This window comes from Pleurodeles waltl, chromosome 6, assembly GCF_031143425.1.
Source record: "Pleurodeles waltl isolate 20211129_DDA chromosome 6, aPleWal1.hap1.20221129, whole genome shotgun sequence".
NCBI classification, from domain to species: domain Eukaryota; kingdom Metazoa; phylum Chordata; class Amphibia; order Caudata; family Salamandridae; genus Pleurodeles; species Pleurodeles waltl.
In genome coordinates this window covers 662,484,920-662,501,752 of record NC_090445.1, presented here as the reverse complement: position 1 = coordinate 662,501,752, position 16,833 = coordinate 662,484,920, and the positions used below count along the sequence as shown (strand labels likewise).

At 42.3% G+C, this 16,833-nt stretch overlaps 1 protein-coding gene across 1 annotated transcript in view; it reads left to right on the top strand.

Annotated features, from left to right (window-relative positions):
* The window catches only part of LOC138300119 (fish-egg lectin-like), a 66,813-nt gene that overhangs the window by 47,670 nt on the left and 2,310 nt on the right, over positions 1-16,833 (top strand). The window contains exon 3 of the mRNA XM_069239038.1: positions 11,090-11,429. Coding sequence (XP_069095139.1) covers positions 11,090-11,429 — 340 coding nt within the window. The remainder of the gene's footprint in view (positions 1-11,089; positions 11,430-16,833) is intronic.

Here is a 16,833-nt window from a genome sequence, read left to right as displayed (position 1 = left end):
TTGACATGGGTTAACTATCGCTCTCTCTCCCAGCCCAGGAAGACTATTAGTATGCAGATGAATGCAGATGTATCCCCTGTCACACCAAGCCCTTCGTGTGTTGCGGGCGTCTAGAAAGTATGTAAGTGTTGCTGTCACCCAGGCCTAGGCGTGTAGTGAAGACAGGCTACAAGGCACAAGAGTTATAAGCACTGAGAAATGCCCACTTTCTAAAATAAGCATTTCTAAAATAGTAATGTAAAATCCAACTACATCAGTAAGTAGGATTTTTCACTACTATTCTAAACATACCAAACATGACAAAGCTACTTTTTTTCTGATAAGGAATTACCACTTAAAAGGGAATAAGGGAATTCCCACTGCTAACCTATGAGAGGAGCAGGCATCAACGTAATGAAAAATGACTTTAAGAGGTTTTCATCACCAGGACATGTAAAACATAAAAGTACATGTCCTGCCTTTTACTTACAAGGCACCCTGCCCTAAGGACTACTTCGGGCCTGCCTTAGGGGTGACTTATGTGTAAGAAAAAGGGGAGCTTAAGGCTTGGCAAGTAGTTTTAAATGCCAAGTTAAAGTGGCAGTAAACTGCACACACATGTACTGCAGTGGCAGGCACGAGACAGGTTTGAATGGCAACTTCTGTGGTAGGTACAATCAGTGCTGCAGGCCCACTAATAGCATTTAACGTACAGGCCCTGAGTATATGGTATACCACTTTACAAGGGGCTTACAAGTAAATCAAATACAGTGTAATACCAATCCACCCTTAAATACATTTAGCATGTTTTTTTCACATATTAGACCTACTGCCCTTGTTGTACCTTTTGGTAATAAACAGATCAGATCAGATCAAACTGACATTAAGTTTCCGATTGAACTCATCAAGCTTAGTGCCTTTATCATTAGCTTGTCACTATAACCAACTTAGGTCTGGTCACTGAGCACGTATTTCCCACAAGAAAACAATCAAGCATGCAGTCATACAATTACAAACGTACACAATTACATTTGCCAAAACAATACACAAACGCTCACACAAGTGTCTAACAAGTAGTCTCACACTGCAAGTCTACCCCAAGGATTTGTGGAAGGGTGTAACCAATATCAAAATCTGTGCCTACTCTAGTAACTTGTGATATTCTATGTAACAAAATATCTGTTTTCGGGCTTTAACACTGTATAATACCAATCCACCTTTCCATGCCTATTACTTCAGAATAATTAAATCAGCACTACTTTGTCAGAACTTTTCATAGTAAGCAGATCAGGCATTTAGCCTTGATTATTAGCTTATCACATTAACCATCTCACGCCTGCTGTACTGAGCTTTCCTACATAGCAAAAACTGCAACATAAGAACTCTGTTTTTAGTGGAAGTGTTCATCCGCCTTGTTAAGTGCAGTATTCAAGGATAACAGCATTAGGGTGAAGCCAAAATCCCTCTCTCAGTAGAGAAGGAATTTGGCTCTTTCTCATGCTCAGTTTTGGAATCTATTTGTTTATATTTACATCTACTGTGACTTAAATGCATCTTGCTCTTACTTCAGCTTTCTGTCTGCCTTAGAACCATGTGGCAAAGCCAGAGTAAAATGGCGTAACACCAAGTGCAAAACAAATTTCCTTCTGTTATTCTCTAAAACTAGGATATTGGTGGAGAAACCCAGCACAATCTGATCTTGCAAAACATGATTTTATTCCCTGGTTTGCCACGAATTCCTTTCAACACTGCAGTTGGGGGTTTTAACACAAAAAATGTGTCTTTATTGATTTTTTGGATCAGAAATATAACTGCACTTAATAGACATTTGGAGATCAGTCAAAAAAACAGTTTATCAAATTGTTCGTGTGTATATAAAATATAACACTAATGAAATGATAGTAAAAGGACTCTGAAACTACGGGCACCACCATGAGGGGCGCGCACATTTCCCCAGCATTGCTCATCCCCATGTGCCCTCCCCCTTGTTCCGTTGTAGAGGATCGTAGGCCTCTGGCGGTGCATTACATGTAGGAGTCTCTGCGGCAGTGTTTCAACTACCTTTATTAACCCAATTCCAGTCCCCCTCTGCCCACCCTGATCCATTCCTTTCTGGCTGTCAGACTAGTTCTGACAGCAGTGTCTTTCATACCGAGGCTAAGCCTCATTATCTATAGGGCCTTGTTCTGTACTGTTTGCAGAGATTTACCATACTTCTAGTGACAATCGCTTTATATCAGTGATGCATATGTCATTGTGGCTCGAATATTTGCGTTGATTGTGCACATCTTTCTCTACAGAGGCACTCACAGTCCACAGAGACGGCCAGATTGCAGCCGGTGTTGATGCTTTCTGGTACATTTTTTCAATGCGTTTTCTCCAGCTAAGTTTGAAGTCGAGGGTCACCTCTCAGTAGCCACTGCTTTTTCCCCTGCTTTATCTCCTTTCCATTGCGGGACAGGCCTGGATGCCTTTTGATCCTCTTTCTGTGAATAATATTGATGTGTTTTTACTGGTGTTGAGGTTTATCTGCTGTTGCAAAGTGATAAAATACAGGATAAAGTTGACAGCTCTTTTATCAGTGCAGCACAGCACAGCATTTGCTTTCAGCCAGGCAGTCAAAAGAGAAATGAATGAACATGCGACATTCTAATAGGGAACCATGGAGACAGTTCCTCAGTTAAACATAAACAATAGCTAATTGGATGTAAGCTCATTACATCACACCTTTCCCCTTAAAATACAGGACAGAAAATAACTTTGACAAGTAATATCCTAACAAGTATTAATAAAATCTCCATATTTGTTGCGAGAATGTCTGTTCCTACTCCTGTGTTCTTTGCCCTCTAAGCCACTGAAGCACACACATGCTCACTACAGCCATTACCCTGCTCACTTGCCACTTCACCCTCATTTTGCTGTCCCAAAACTTCATTTCCACCAACACGCTGTTGTGTCCTTCAACTCCAGTGTCCACTCTACTGTCCTCATCACCAGAAGCATTCACAACTCCCCCCTTTGATACAATTTTGTCAACCTTTTGACAAAATCTGTCATTTTCATCACCTCTCTGCACACAATCCATCGGATCAAACTTTGACATATTTTTGTAACCCTTCTAACATTCCACACTTTAGAATCTTGTGTAACAACGCTATTAGTAAACACCTTAATGATCTTCATCGTCTTGCCATACTTGGGCTCATTTTATGGAGTATACCATCTTTGTGAATCCTCACCCAATCTTCCACAACAGACATGGGTTATTTAACATTCCATTTGACACCATACCACTCTTTAGTCTCCCTCTGTTTCTTTTCCACACTCCTGCTCATACTATCCCATCGTACTCTCATCTGCTATTACCACATCTTTTCCAGAACCGCCAAGGGAACAACATGGAAATAGGATCTCTTCCTTTAAGTAACTTGAATAGACTAATGTCTGTAAGATGATGAGGTGTAATATGGGACATTCACAATTTTCCCTTAACACATTCCTCTATTGACAACCACTCTTATCTGCCTCTACTACATAATCCTTTACAACACAGTTGGTTCTCTCTACTAATCCATTACTGAAAGGTTTATATAATGTGGTAGTGACGTTCCATATTGCACATTGTTTGAGAAAACCGTCCACTTCTCTGGACTTTAGCTAAGTTTCATTATCCATAGTTAAAACACTAGGACATTCTTCTCTAGCTAAAGCTTCCTTCTTGAGGTAAAGAAAAAAATTGATCAGAAATGTCAAAGGCAATTTTTCTCCACAGGAATTTCAGCTAGGTGAATGGGAAACTTTAAGGTTTTCTCACCATTAACACATTGATCACACTCTTACTTCCCTGTTTGCCATCTTGTCCAAACCTGGCCACCAAAAAGATGCTGTGATAAGCCTCTTCATAGTGAATTTGGCACTATGCTTCTCACAAGCCAGACAGAAAATCACTTTTTGCATATCAAATGGAGGAACACGCTTGCCTTCGTTTGAATAATTATCCACCTTCCACGTCTAATTCTCCTGAAACCTTCCAAAATGGTAATAACGCTGGAGAAATTGACTGCCTCCTAGGGCAACTTTTCTTCACACAATTCCTTACCTGTTGCCGTAAGATATACCTTGTTTCACTTCCTGCCCATTTCTCTTCTGTAATGGCAACAAAATTCCCTGCAACTACATATTTTATGGTAGCAATCATGTCTGTTTCACTCACACATACATTCATATCCTCCAACCAGCAAGGTAGCCTTGTTAAGAAATCAGTCATCACACTGCACTTTACAAAAACAAATTCAGCTTCAAAACAATAAACTTGCAGCCTTGAAGATAATCTGGCAATGCGTGCGGTGGCGTTCCACACCCCTACTATGTTCACCAGTGGTTTGTGTTCTGTCCTTTTTTAAAAATATTTTACATTTATTTATTGCTTTTATGAAGTTAATGTTATACAGAACAAGAAACAGCTCCGATGCATCAGGCAAAACACTCAGAGAGCAAATTGCAAAAATCACAGCTAATGTTAGAACCTGACAGATAACCATACTGTTCGTATTTGGTGATTTTACATTTAATACATTTTCATGTAGACAAAGTATAAGCAGACAAGGGGCAGATAGCCCAATTATGCATGCCACCATCTGCCTCGGGAGACAGTGGAGTGAGAAAAGATAGCCAAAGAGAAGAGAAGAAGAGAAAAAGGAAGAAAAGAGGAAGTCCTCGCTGGTATCACAGCCAGCCCGAAAGAGCAAAGTGTTGTCTCAGTTCACCAGAGAGGAGTGGGGGCAGCGGTACGGTTAATTTTACAGTGGCTTCCGTCGTACATCTCTGCTGCACAGATTCAAGGAAGACGCAAGGGGGACCGCAAATCCCGTCGCCGAGAGTTGGGCGGCATTAGTTCCCAATAGGCCACTAGCTGTTCCTGGCAGTATGCAGCATCCCGCAACCAATCCTGGCAAAGGGGTGTCTGCCCTCTACCCCAACACATCGCCATTCTGCGCTTCACCAGCACCAGAATCAATCCCACCAATCTCCTGTTTTTGGGGGGGATCTCCCTGATGTATCCCAGAAGAGCAAGTTTAGGGAACCTTGGCAACTCAAGCCCGACCATTTCCTCCAGCGCACTCAGTACATCCATCCAGAATCCCTGCAGCGCCCCACAACCCCACACCAGGTGTATGAAATCCGCCTCTGGCGCTGTGCACCTGTAGCATCTGTTGTTGGACCGAACGCCCATCCTCTTGAGACGTCGGAGCATATAGTACAAGCGATGCAGAAATTTAAAATGTAATAATCGTAGTCTATAGTTGAGGGAGAGTTCACGCATGTGCGCACAACAATAACGCCATACATCATCCAACAGGGTCTCTCCTATATCTATTTCCCATTGCACTCTTACCCTAGACAACAACGGGGGTGCAGGCGTCTGCATGCACACATACAGGCCTGTGATAAGGCAGCGGGGAGATGGGAACCTGTACAGTAACTCCAAGACGCGGCTTGTCGGGGGCGCCTTAGGGAAACCAGGGTATCTGGACCGCAGGAACTCTCTGATTTGTAGGTAAGTGAGCTGATATTGTGTGGTATCATGCGGTGCACAGAGCACAGCTTCCAGAGAGATAAATGAGTTCTCAGGATACCAATACCCCAGGGTCGTCAGCTGCAATTCGCGCAGATGCTCGTTTATGATCTGTCCTTGATGTGAATCGACTTCCCCACACATAGTTTCTGAAATGTTCAACAACCCACATGCAAGCCCACAACTCTTTTTCAATAAACGCATACCCCCTTTCAGGTCCTGGATGCTAAAGCTACAGTTCACTATTCTTTACCATGCCTCTGTGATAACACACAACCATCTATGTATATGCTAGCGTCCACAGTAATGATACATTATTTGTTTAAATGAAATGCTTCAACATAGGTGTCTCCACAATAGCTTTCTTAACAACCTTGCCTGTTGCTGTTTTTCAAACCAAATAAATTCCACATTTTTCCTTCTCAAGTCCCATGACTGTTCTGTTTTGGTGGCAAAATTCCTAATGAACTTGCTATAATTCTCACACAACCTCATGAATGAGAGGACTTGCTCGCTATTCTCCTGTGCACGAGCATTGATGATAGCATCTACAATAGATTTCTTGGGCACAACTCAGTTACCAGACAAAGAATGGCCTAAATAATTCACAGAGTTGCGGAACAAGTTGCATTTGGAGCGTTTGACAGTCAGACCATGTATATCAAGCCCTCCACATATTTCATTAATATGTTCCAAATATTATTTTTCATACTTTGGAAACATCAAAACATCATCTTGGAAACACTTTACACAGTTGTCAACATCCTTGAAAACATAAAATGTAGCCCTTTGGAAAACAGACCTCCATCACTGCGGCCTCCTTCCTAGAGGGCCGGAAACACACTGAAATGAGGCCTCTCCTGAAAAAGACATTCGCCGACAAAGCCGGAAAAACTACCGGCCCATCTCTCTGCTCCCTTATCCAGTAAAAGTCCTCAAGAAAGTGATCAACCAGCAACTCACCCACTACCTAGAAGACCACGGCCTCATGGACCCCTCCCAATCTGGATGTCAAGCTAACCATAGCACTGAGACAGCCCTGGATGCAGCCACAGATGATATCTGAGCCCTGCCGGACCATGAGGAAACAGCAGCCATCATCCTCCTGGACCTGTCTGCCATGTTTGACACTGTTTCCCACCACAGCCTAATCAACAGACTCCACCACATTGGGATTCAAGGAAACACCCTCAAATGGATTGCCTTGTACCTCACCAGCAGAACCCAATGGATCAGTATTCCACTGTTCACCTCAGAGCCTGTGAAGATAATCTGTGGAGTCCCCCAAGGATAAGTCTGACCCTTTTTAACACCTACATAACCCCCCCTGGCTGTCACCTGCAGATCCCATGGACTGAACATAATTTCTTACACCGATGACACACAGCTCATGCTCTCACTGTCCAACAATCCCTCCGCCACAAGAGCAAACTTCCACAGATGCGTGATGAATGTAGCGGACTGGATGAAGGACAACTGTCGGAATCTCAACACCAAAAAAGGGAAGTCCTCACGTTTGGTAACAACACCTCACCATGGACTGATACATGGTGTTCCGCAGAGCTCGGCACACTCCCCACCTCAACAGACCACACCCGCAACCTCAGCATCATTCTGGATATCAAGCTATCCATGAAGAAACAAGTTAAGGCAGTCTCATTCACCTGCTTCAACACCCTTTGCATGCTCTGTAAGATTTACAGGTGGCTGCCAGAGGATACCAGAAGGACCGTCATGCAAGCCCTCATCACCAGTAGACTGGAATATTGAAATACGTTCTATGTAGGAATCACAGCACGCCTCCTGAAGAGACTCCAGACAATACAGAACTCAGCTGCAAGAATCGTACTTTACCTTCCTAGGACCCACATCAGACCCCATCTCAAAACACTATACTGGCTCCCGATTCAGAAGAAATGCCAGTTCAAGATGCTGACCCATGTCTACAAGGCCCTGCACAATGAAGGACCAGCAAACATCAACAAATGTCTGACCTTCCACCAAAGACCAGACACATCTGATCAGGTTTCCTCTCCCTCGCAGACACCCCACGGATCCTTTGAGCCAACAGAAGAGGACGCTACTTCCCGCACCAGACTTGGAACAACCTCCCCCTGCACTTCAGGACTGCACCATCATTCCAGCAATTCAGAAGAGAACTAAAGACCTGGATGTTCGAATTATCATTCCCCCACGCAACAGCATACAGCTCCAGCGTCTACAGACCTTCATGGGTGATTTGCCATGCTCTCTAAAAATGTTTGATTGATTGATTGATTGATGCTGCAGAAGTTTATCCAAATGGCATCCTTTTTAATTGATACAGTCCATGCGGTGCAAGGAATACAGTTAAATGTTTTGAGTCTTCCGTAAATTCAATCTGGTAGCCAGATCTTAAATCTAATGTGGACATTTCATTTTTTTAGCCACTTCAAGCATACAAACCACTTCAATGATAGTAGGTAAGGGGTGGCAATCTACTACAATATTAGCATTTCGTGCTCTCAAGTCCACACACGATCTTAGTTTGTGACCCGCAATGAGTGCCAAGGCTATGGGAGACACCAATTCAGATGACTCAATCTCCTCAATTATGCCTTCATCCACCATTTTATCCAAAATATTCTTGAGTTCTTGTCTTACATTAATTGGTACCCCATTATCTTTTATTTAACAGGCACCACACCTTTCTTCCTTTTAATTCTATGAGAAAAGTCTGTCAGCCTCCCCAATGTGTCATTGAATACTTTAGGAAATTTCTCAATTATGTAAGATTCTTTACTCACATCCGCAATAATTGACACTGGTTCTTTACATCTGGGATTCAAAATTATTCCCAGCTTCCATTGGGCCACACACCCTAATGCATTAAATCTTTTTTCAGCCACATATAATTTTATGTTAGCACTCTTACCTTTAAATTCAATATTGACACATTAAAAAACAATTATATAAATAGTGGAACCATCAAAACTTTCAGCAATTATATAAGAACATTGCACTTTCTTAAGATCCAAAACATTTTCAAACTTCTCCATAAAGTAGTCCTTTGTGATGATGGTCCAGGGTGAGTCAGAATCAGCCATGAGCTCCAATTCAATGCATTGGAGGTTTAGGAGGTGTCCTGATTAGTCCTGATCTGCATCGAAGGTGCAGAAAAAAAGGGAACTGATGTTTTATGTTGGGGTGGGCGCTACAAGGCTTTGGTGAGGTCGTCTGCTCTCATTTCTGGTGTCAACACAAAGCCATCATCACCTGTTAGTGACATGGGACCTTTAAACTTTCCAGAAACCATCTTGTATCTTGGAAAATTCTACAGGGAAAGAATCTGCAGGCAGAAGTATCCATTAGAAATTATATGTATGTGCGTCTGTACAGATGTTTATGTATGTAACCTAACAAATGTTTACAACAACACAAATTCCCACTCAAAACCACAGTTTAAAAAGATATGGTCACAAAATAAAACTTATAAACTACTGAAATTGTCCCTTTGTGTCTTACTGTGCAAATCATAACGTCCTCACTCCTGTCAAAGAATGACATCCTAAATCTCATCATCTGTGGCAATCACTGTTAACATCACTTATCAATGTGCGACAAGGTTTGACCACACCCAGCACCTGTACACTCAGCCACTGGCCTTCAGCTGTGAGCGACAGGAGCTGGGTCATGGCCTAGCCAACCCACAGATGAGTCATCCACAGCTGCATGTTGTAATTTGCTCTGAGCAGTGGAATTGACCATAGGGCTTTGCATATGGCTAGGCCTTGTAGCCAGCCCAGTGTGTGCAAATCTGTAAAATAGGGACAAAATTAGAGAGGATTCAAAACATTTTGGTTAGCAGCTTTAGCCATTTGACAGAGGTACATAAAGTTTGCAGAAAATAAGGGCCAGATGTACCAACTAGTTTTTCCCATTCTGTGTCAATGGGAAAATATGTTCGTACATATGGCCCTAAGTTCTTTCAACCTAGTATTAATTCAGGTATTGTGCAGATCTCTCAAGGGGCTCAAACTAGAGGTTGTGGGTCAGAAAAGTAATAGTTTCTAATTTAAAACCAACATGACTTTGCTACAAACACAACTACTGAATTGAATTGCACCAAATTCGGTATGAAGATAGAACGTTACAGGGCATAGGCCCTTTCTGTGTTTTTATGTAAACCATTCCTGTAGTTTTAGAAATATTCTCTGTACAGAATGTTGCTGGGTGTGGCTTGACACAGTACTTTTAGCTATATCTTGATAGCTAATTTCCAAATTATTTACAGCCCCTGATGCAAGGGAGAAAAATCTAAAAAAACTAAAAAACTGAATGGACAAGGGAGCTTTTCTTTTGCAGCAACTGCACATATGCTAGAAAAAGATCTGCGGACAGTCATGGATCCTGTGTCAAAGTAACAAAATGCAAATAGAATAAAACGGTTCACAGAGAACATTATTTGACTCCATAAATTATGTGGAGATGCCAGAGAGTCAGATGCTGCCTTTAAAAATAGCATTTTTTTATCATGATATCAGCAGATATGATAAAAACACTAGAAATGTTGAAAGGAAGAGACTCCAGAAAGGGTGCAATAGGGCAAAGGCAAGTCAAGAAAATTAAGAGCCTGCATTTAAAAAAAACAGAGTTGGTTCCATAGGTCTATATACGGCACTGTGGAATCCAGAGACCCATGACTCTCTGGACCATTCCATATTTGCAGATCCAATAAAAGAGCCACTAATTGAAAATATTGTAGGTCCGTAGTGAAACTAAACACCGCCAAAAGACCACTCAGTGCACCCAGTGACCAAATCTTACAGCCAAATGATAAAATATACATTTATGAAGCCCCAGAATTTCAATGAAAGCACTTTATTAAGTAGAATTTATGGTAAAGTAATTAGAAGACAAATAGCATTGGTTAAAAAAAGTAGAAATTTCTCAAAAAATATCTGCAATTGACGAGACAGTATGGTTATGACTCAAAGATTAAAAACACTGAAATGCACCAGTAAGGGAACCCTTTACTTGTCCTCTCCTCCCACCGAATTTACTGCCATGGCCTCACATGTGACAGATAGTGGTGGGCCAGTGCAGCGCCACTTTTCTTGCGCCCCTTAGCACCCCCTAACGCCACCATGTGTGCACTGTTTCTACAATATGGCTTATCATGGCAGCAGTTAGGGAACTAGTGTCAGAATGTTTGACGCTAGTTCGCAGCTTTGCAGGATTAGTGTAAAAAATATTGGCACTAATCCTGCAAAGCCCATTGTAAACAATGGTCTTCCTCCTTTTAACACCTGCTCTGTCCGAGCAGGCATTCAAAGTGCTGAAAGAAATGACGCAAAGAAATTGCTTGGATTTCTTTGTGCCATTTTTCCGCCCCCTCCTAACGGGGGAACGGCCACTTTGGATACATTATGCCTGGCAAGAAGGCACTAAGGGGCTCTTAAATCTGCCCCATAATGTTTAGTGGGGGAGGGGGGAGTTCTTCTGTCCATTATTTTCAGTTGCACTCACATCTTTTGTTCTTCATTTTATTTCCAGGGCTTCTAAAGCAGATTGATGCCGGTGGAGCCCAGTTTGTCTCTGGTGCTAACATGAATGATGACATTTTTTGCTTGCCTGAGCAGGCAACAGTGTCAGCTAAGGATGGGTCGGCCCTTCCCTGGAACAATATTGCAGGGAAGCTGAAGTACTACAGCTGTAACACTAATAACTGCTGGGGAGTGAACTCGGCTGATGACATCTATTACCGATTTTCCGTAACGCCAAGTTCCTGCAGCGGCTCCAGGTGGCAGAAAGTGTCAGGCAAGCTCTCCATGATTGAAGTGGGCAGCGACGGCTCTGTGTTTGGAGTCAACAGTGTGGGGAATGCCTATCAGAGGTATTAAATGAAACATTTATTATGGTCTCTTATTGTGATGATTGTTCGCCTCGAAAAACTCTCACTTCAAGTGTTTATTCTCGACCCTGTGTCTTTGAATCTAGAAGCTGAAATGTCAGTGCAGTACTGCGGGGCTCACTGCATCCGTACCCGAGCCTCACTTCAGTGTTGACTCTGCAGTGCAACGCTGGGTTCAGTCCTTGTGCAGACACTGCAAGAAGGTTTGCACATGCTGGTCATTTACTTCAGAATTAGAGCATGAATTATCAGTGCTGATCTGGATACAACACGCTCTCGATTCTTTGGAGTAAATGGGCAGTACAGTAGTGCAGCGGTACAAACAACGTCACAGAAAGATGACATCACATCTCCTGAGACGTGCATTGCTACCACACCCCACTATGTCACTTACCAGGGTCCCTGCGGGTGCTCTGCAGGGATGCAGTGTAACCAGCATCCTGTCCCAGTCGCACACAACTTTCTACACATTGTTAAACCCTCACAAATGATTGTAACAAGAGAAGTGTGATCAATAAATAAATCAAGTCAGAGGCACAAATATAATGAGAGATATTCTACAGCCCCTAGGATCCTTGGCCGTTCCTGTTCAGTTCCATCAAAATGTGCCTCTCAAGGTAAAAGCTGCTTGCTAAAAGGCAGTACCTGGCTTTCCACTCTTTATCTAACTGAGACAGCATTCCTTTCAGACTCACATATTAAGTACCAATTTGTAAAATGCATTTCTATGAGCAGTAACATAGAGGCAGGCTCAACAGCCAAAGGTGCATACCACATACGAGAAATGGAAACTGAATTGGATCTGCTGTCCATTTTGATGGAACTATCCGCGTTTTTTTTCCTATTATTATTATTTTACATTGTTGTGTCCTCCTGCATCCACCTTTTTATTTTTTAAATAAGGAGGTGCCTCTCCTTTTCTTCACTGCTATCTGTTTTCCCTTTTAGTGTATATTTGCATGGTGCACTGCTATCTGTTTTTCCTTTAGTGTATATTTGCATGGTGCACTGCTATCTGTTTTTCCTCTGGTATATATTTGCATGGTGCACTGTAATCTGTTTTTCCTTTTGGTGTATATTTGCATGGTGCACTGCAATCTGTTTTGCCTTTTGGTGTATATTTGCATGGTGCACTGCAATCTGTTTTTCCTTTTGGTGTATATTTGCATGGTGCACTGAAATCAGTTTTTCTTTTTGGTGTATATTTGCATGGTGCACTGCAATCTGTTTTTCCTTTTGGTGTATATTTGCATGGTGCACTGCAATCAGTTTTTCTTTTTGGTGTATATTTGCATGGTGCACTGCAATCAGTTTTTCTTTTTGGTGTATATTTGGATGGTGCACTGCAATCTGTTTTTCCTTTGGTGTATATTTGCATGGTGCAGTGTGATCTGTTTTTCCTTTAGTATATATTTGCATGGTGCTCTGCAATCTGTTTTGCCTTTTGGTGTATATTTGCATGGTGCACTGCAATCAGTTTTTCTTTTTGGTGTATATTTGCATGGTGCACTGCAATCAGTTTTTCTTTTTGGTGTATATTTGGATGGTGCACTGCAATCTGTTTTTCCTTTGGTGTATATTTGCATGGTGCAGTGTGATCTGTTTTTCCTTTGGTATATATTTGCATGGTGCTCTGCAATCTGTTTTGCCTTTTGGTGTATATTTGCATGGTGCACTGCTATCTGTTTTTCCTCTAGTATATATTTGCATGGTGCATTGCAATCTGTTTTTCCTTTGGTGTATATTTGCATGGTGCACTGTAATCTGTTTTTCTTTTGGTATATATTTGCATGGTGCGCTGCAATCTGTTTTTCCTTTTGGTGTATATTTGCATGGTGCACTGCAATCTGTTTTTCCTTTGGTGTATATTTGCATGGTGCACTGCAATCTGTTTTTCCTTTGGTGTATATTTGCATGGTGCACTGTGATCTGTTTTTCCTTTGGTATATATTTGCATGGTGCGCTGCAATCTGTTTTGCCTTTTGGTGTATATTTGCATGGTGCACTGTAATCTGTTTTTCATTTTGGTGTATAGTTGCATGGTGTTGTGAGGCTGGCAGATAACCTACTGGTGGTGAAAAGTCAGCAGGATCTGTAGGACCTATTCCAAGAGCGGCAGTCTAGTTAGACATTATTTTTCCTTTTCTTCATGGCTGCGTCTCCACAATTTCTGACTCGTCTGCCAAATACTAATGAAGAGAAAAACCTGTGGACGCTTGATGAAAGCTAGAGGCAGAGAACAGTACTTCACATAAATGTCGATTTGCCAAAACGCCATGGTTAGTGGAACGGACGTCATACACCATTTGTCTCGTGATGGCATCACAGGGTTGACTCCTTCTCCAGTCCTTTACCCTCAACTGCCTCCTATTTGAGGGGTTAGAGGAAAAAGAAAGTGTGGTAACTGCAGAAATAAAGGGACCCTAGAACCCCGTTTACTTTTGTTCCTGCTGGTGCATTCATGCCCCCCTCTAGAGGCCAGGGGAAGCAACTGCAGTGCCAGGTCTACCATAAGGCAAATAGCAGATGCTACCCCTAGACATTCAGCATTTACCTCCACGATTCTTCCAACCTTCTATAATTCCTTCAGTGCAAATGTGTTCAATGGTCTGGTTGCATCTCTCTACTGGCTCTTCCACCTCTGGTGGAAAGCTGAGGTCTTAATTTGGCTTTTGCAAACACCTGTTTTACGGTAACGGCAGTGCACTGCTTGGCACATAATTCATACATGTTTTATGGCAAAGGGAAATAACTGCTTCTTGGAAAACGTACCCCCTTTATAAAAATGTTATCAGAACAATATATAATCCAGCTATGGTAAGTTTTGATTGTGGTTTTGTTTGAAAATTGGATTGCGTGGTCTGCTGTCATATGAAATATTTAATGCTGGGTAACCAGCATTTTAACGCTTTAAAGCTGAAATCACCACCAGCAAGGAGGAATGACTTAATGTAATTGTGCACATAGAAATATTTGTGTTGCTCTCAGTGCCTAAATTCTTCAGCCCATAATTGTTCCTCAGTCTGCTGACAACTTGCTGCCCATCCATGTATAATCAGTCAAACATCTCAGCATTTTCTCCAAGTATTGTAAAGTCAATGTTTTTGGTGGGTGAAAAGATTCCATTAAAATCAAAGGAAGAAATTATTTTTGGCCAATTTGAAGAAGACGGGTGACCATTTCTATGAGAAAGGAAACCCAAAGCAGGTGGCATCCTACACATGAGGGTGAAATGAAATGTCTGTTTAAGCACCTGATAATATGCTACTGTTGCCTATTCCTCAGTCCCCCGACAATCTGTACCTTAGTATTTGCATGTTCTTTCTGTCCACTTTGTTTGTGTGAGTCCCATAAAATGCTCACAGTGCTTAAAGCCCTTTCTGCATTATTTTCAAAACTTTGAAAGTCTGCTCTGCCCTGTCTATTCCTTGTCCCCCTGAAATTCTGTTGTTCCCTATGCATTCCTCAATGCATTGACAGTCAGTTCCCCTCTCTCTGCTCTTTTAAGTACCATGAGCAGGTGTGGTCACCTCTGATTTTCTTACTCTTCAATAGTCAGATGTCCATGTGTTCCACACTAGCATACCACTCTGCTGCTGATTCTGTTGTTTGCAGTCACAAGTATGTTACACAGCATTCTTTGTTCCCATGAAAGTTTTCTTTCCCATGTCTCTAACCCCCCAAAGTCTGCTGCCTCTGTTAGTCCCTACATCTCATTAAAGTCTGCTGCCCCCTCTTTGTTCTTCAGTCCCATTGAAGCCTATGAAGTGTAGTTGGTGGTTCTTTGTGTATTCCTCCCAGACAGTCACACAATAGGATTGGGTGTAGGCAGAATGGGCCATCCAAGGCATGACTGGGGCAGGGGCAGACCTGTCCACAGCCCCCTTGCACTTTAAAGACACTGCCCCAGCTCACACACAAAGAACTTCCCACTAACCCATTGTTACTGAAGACAGACGGGGACCAGTGCAGAGAGGCAGGAAATCCCAGACAGCTCTGTAGGGGAAAAACCTCAGAAGTTTCTTACACTTCAAAGCTGCCATCAGGTACAAAATAAGGACAATGTACACAAAAAGTATGGGAGGGGAGCCAAAGAACAGACCCGCAGGCCCTGTTCAACCTGTGAGAGGACCACTCTTTTCCGTGATCCAGTAAAAATAACACATGATTGTGATAACCGTGTATTGGGGACCTATCTCAGGGGCTTCACCTTACGGAATAGGTGGTCTCACACACATTATAGTGTCATGCTTCATCATTTGGTCACTTATCCCCACCCTGGTAGGACAATACCATGTGGGCCGACTCAACCTCGTGGTTAAATGAACTCAGAGTGAGTGCTGATAATGTAGGGATCCAGTTGTACGAATAAAATTACCTAGCAGATCACAAAAATGGATCACACCTTTTCCTGATGGTGTCTGCTGGTAAAAACAAAACAAAATAGGGACATTGAGTATAATGACTCAGAATGTCGTTCTAATCCTAATGGCGACAATGTTTCTGCCCACGCGTCTAGCCTTTACTGGTCTGGGGCATTCTTCAGGGCCTGGGATCCCTCCTAAGTGTAGTGTGAAGAGAAAGCCTTTCCTAAATTAACGGTGAAAGGGTCAAATACAACACACACAGGACCTACCTGAGTATCTCCTCAATTCTGGTAGTCCTAAGTAAAGAAAAGGAGGAAGAAAGATTTAAACATGGCATGCACAAAGGCTATATATACGTGAACAAGTCTATAACATAACCACAGCAAACCACTGCACACAAAATGTCAAAATGCATGTCAATAGTGGTATCATAACCATGCAATTATTCATTGTTGTGGACGCAGTGCCTAAGAATACTATTTATTATATCCCTTGCATCTGCAAAGAAAAAAGGACTTTTATTCCCTCTTACCCTAAACTTTAAGAGCAGCTGGCCCCTGGTCTGGGGTAGGGGTTGAAGCCTCTTATAGTCACACACTGTGAAAGAAAGCAAAGGGAATCAGAGAGAAAAATAAATAAATGCTGTAGAGTGGTATTATACATGTCGCATTTTCCAAACCTCCTCCCATGGAAGCAGTGGGAAATGTGCTCCGGCAGGAGGAATTCCGGAACAATGCAAAATACCTGGTCTCTCCTTAAACTATTAGTAGGGCTAGCCTTTAATACATTTGAATAAACCAACACGCACACTGCGTGTCTGTCTAGGTTACTGGGTAGACCCCAATCAAACTTTGTTATGTTAATTACTGGAAAGGCAATAGATCAAGAGTGTGATTAATTAAATAAACTGAGCCTCTGCAGCTGGGAAAAGAATCATGAAGCCCCTGCCTTTCCGGGAACCTCACTTCCACGTGCCTGTTTTTTACAAGGCTCTTATCGTATTAAACAACACAGACCAA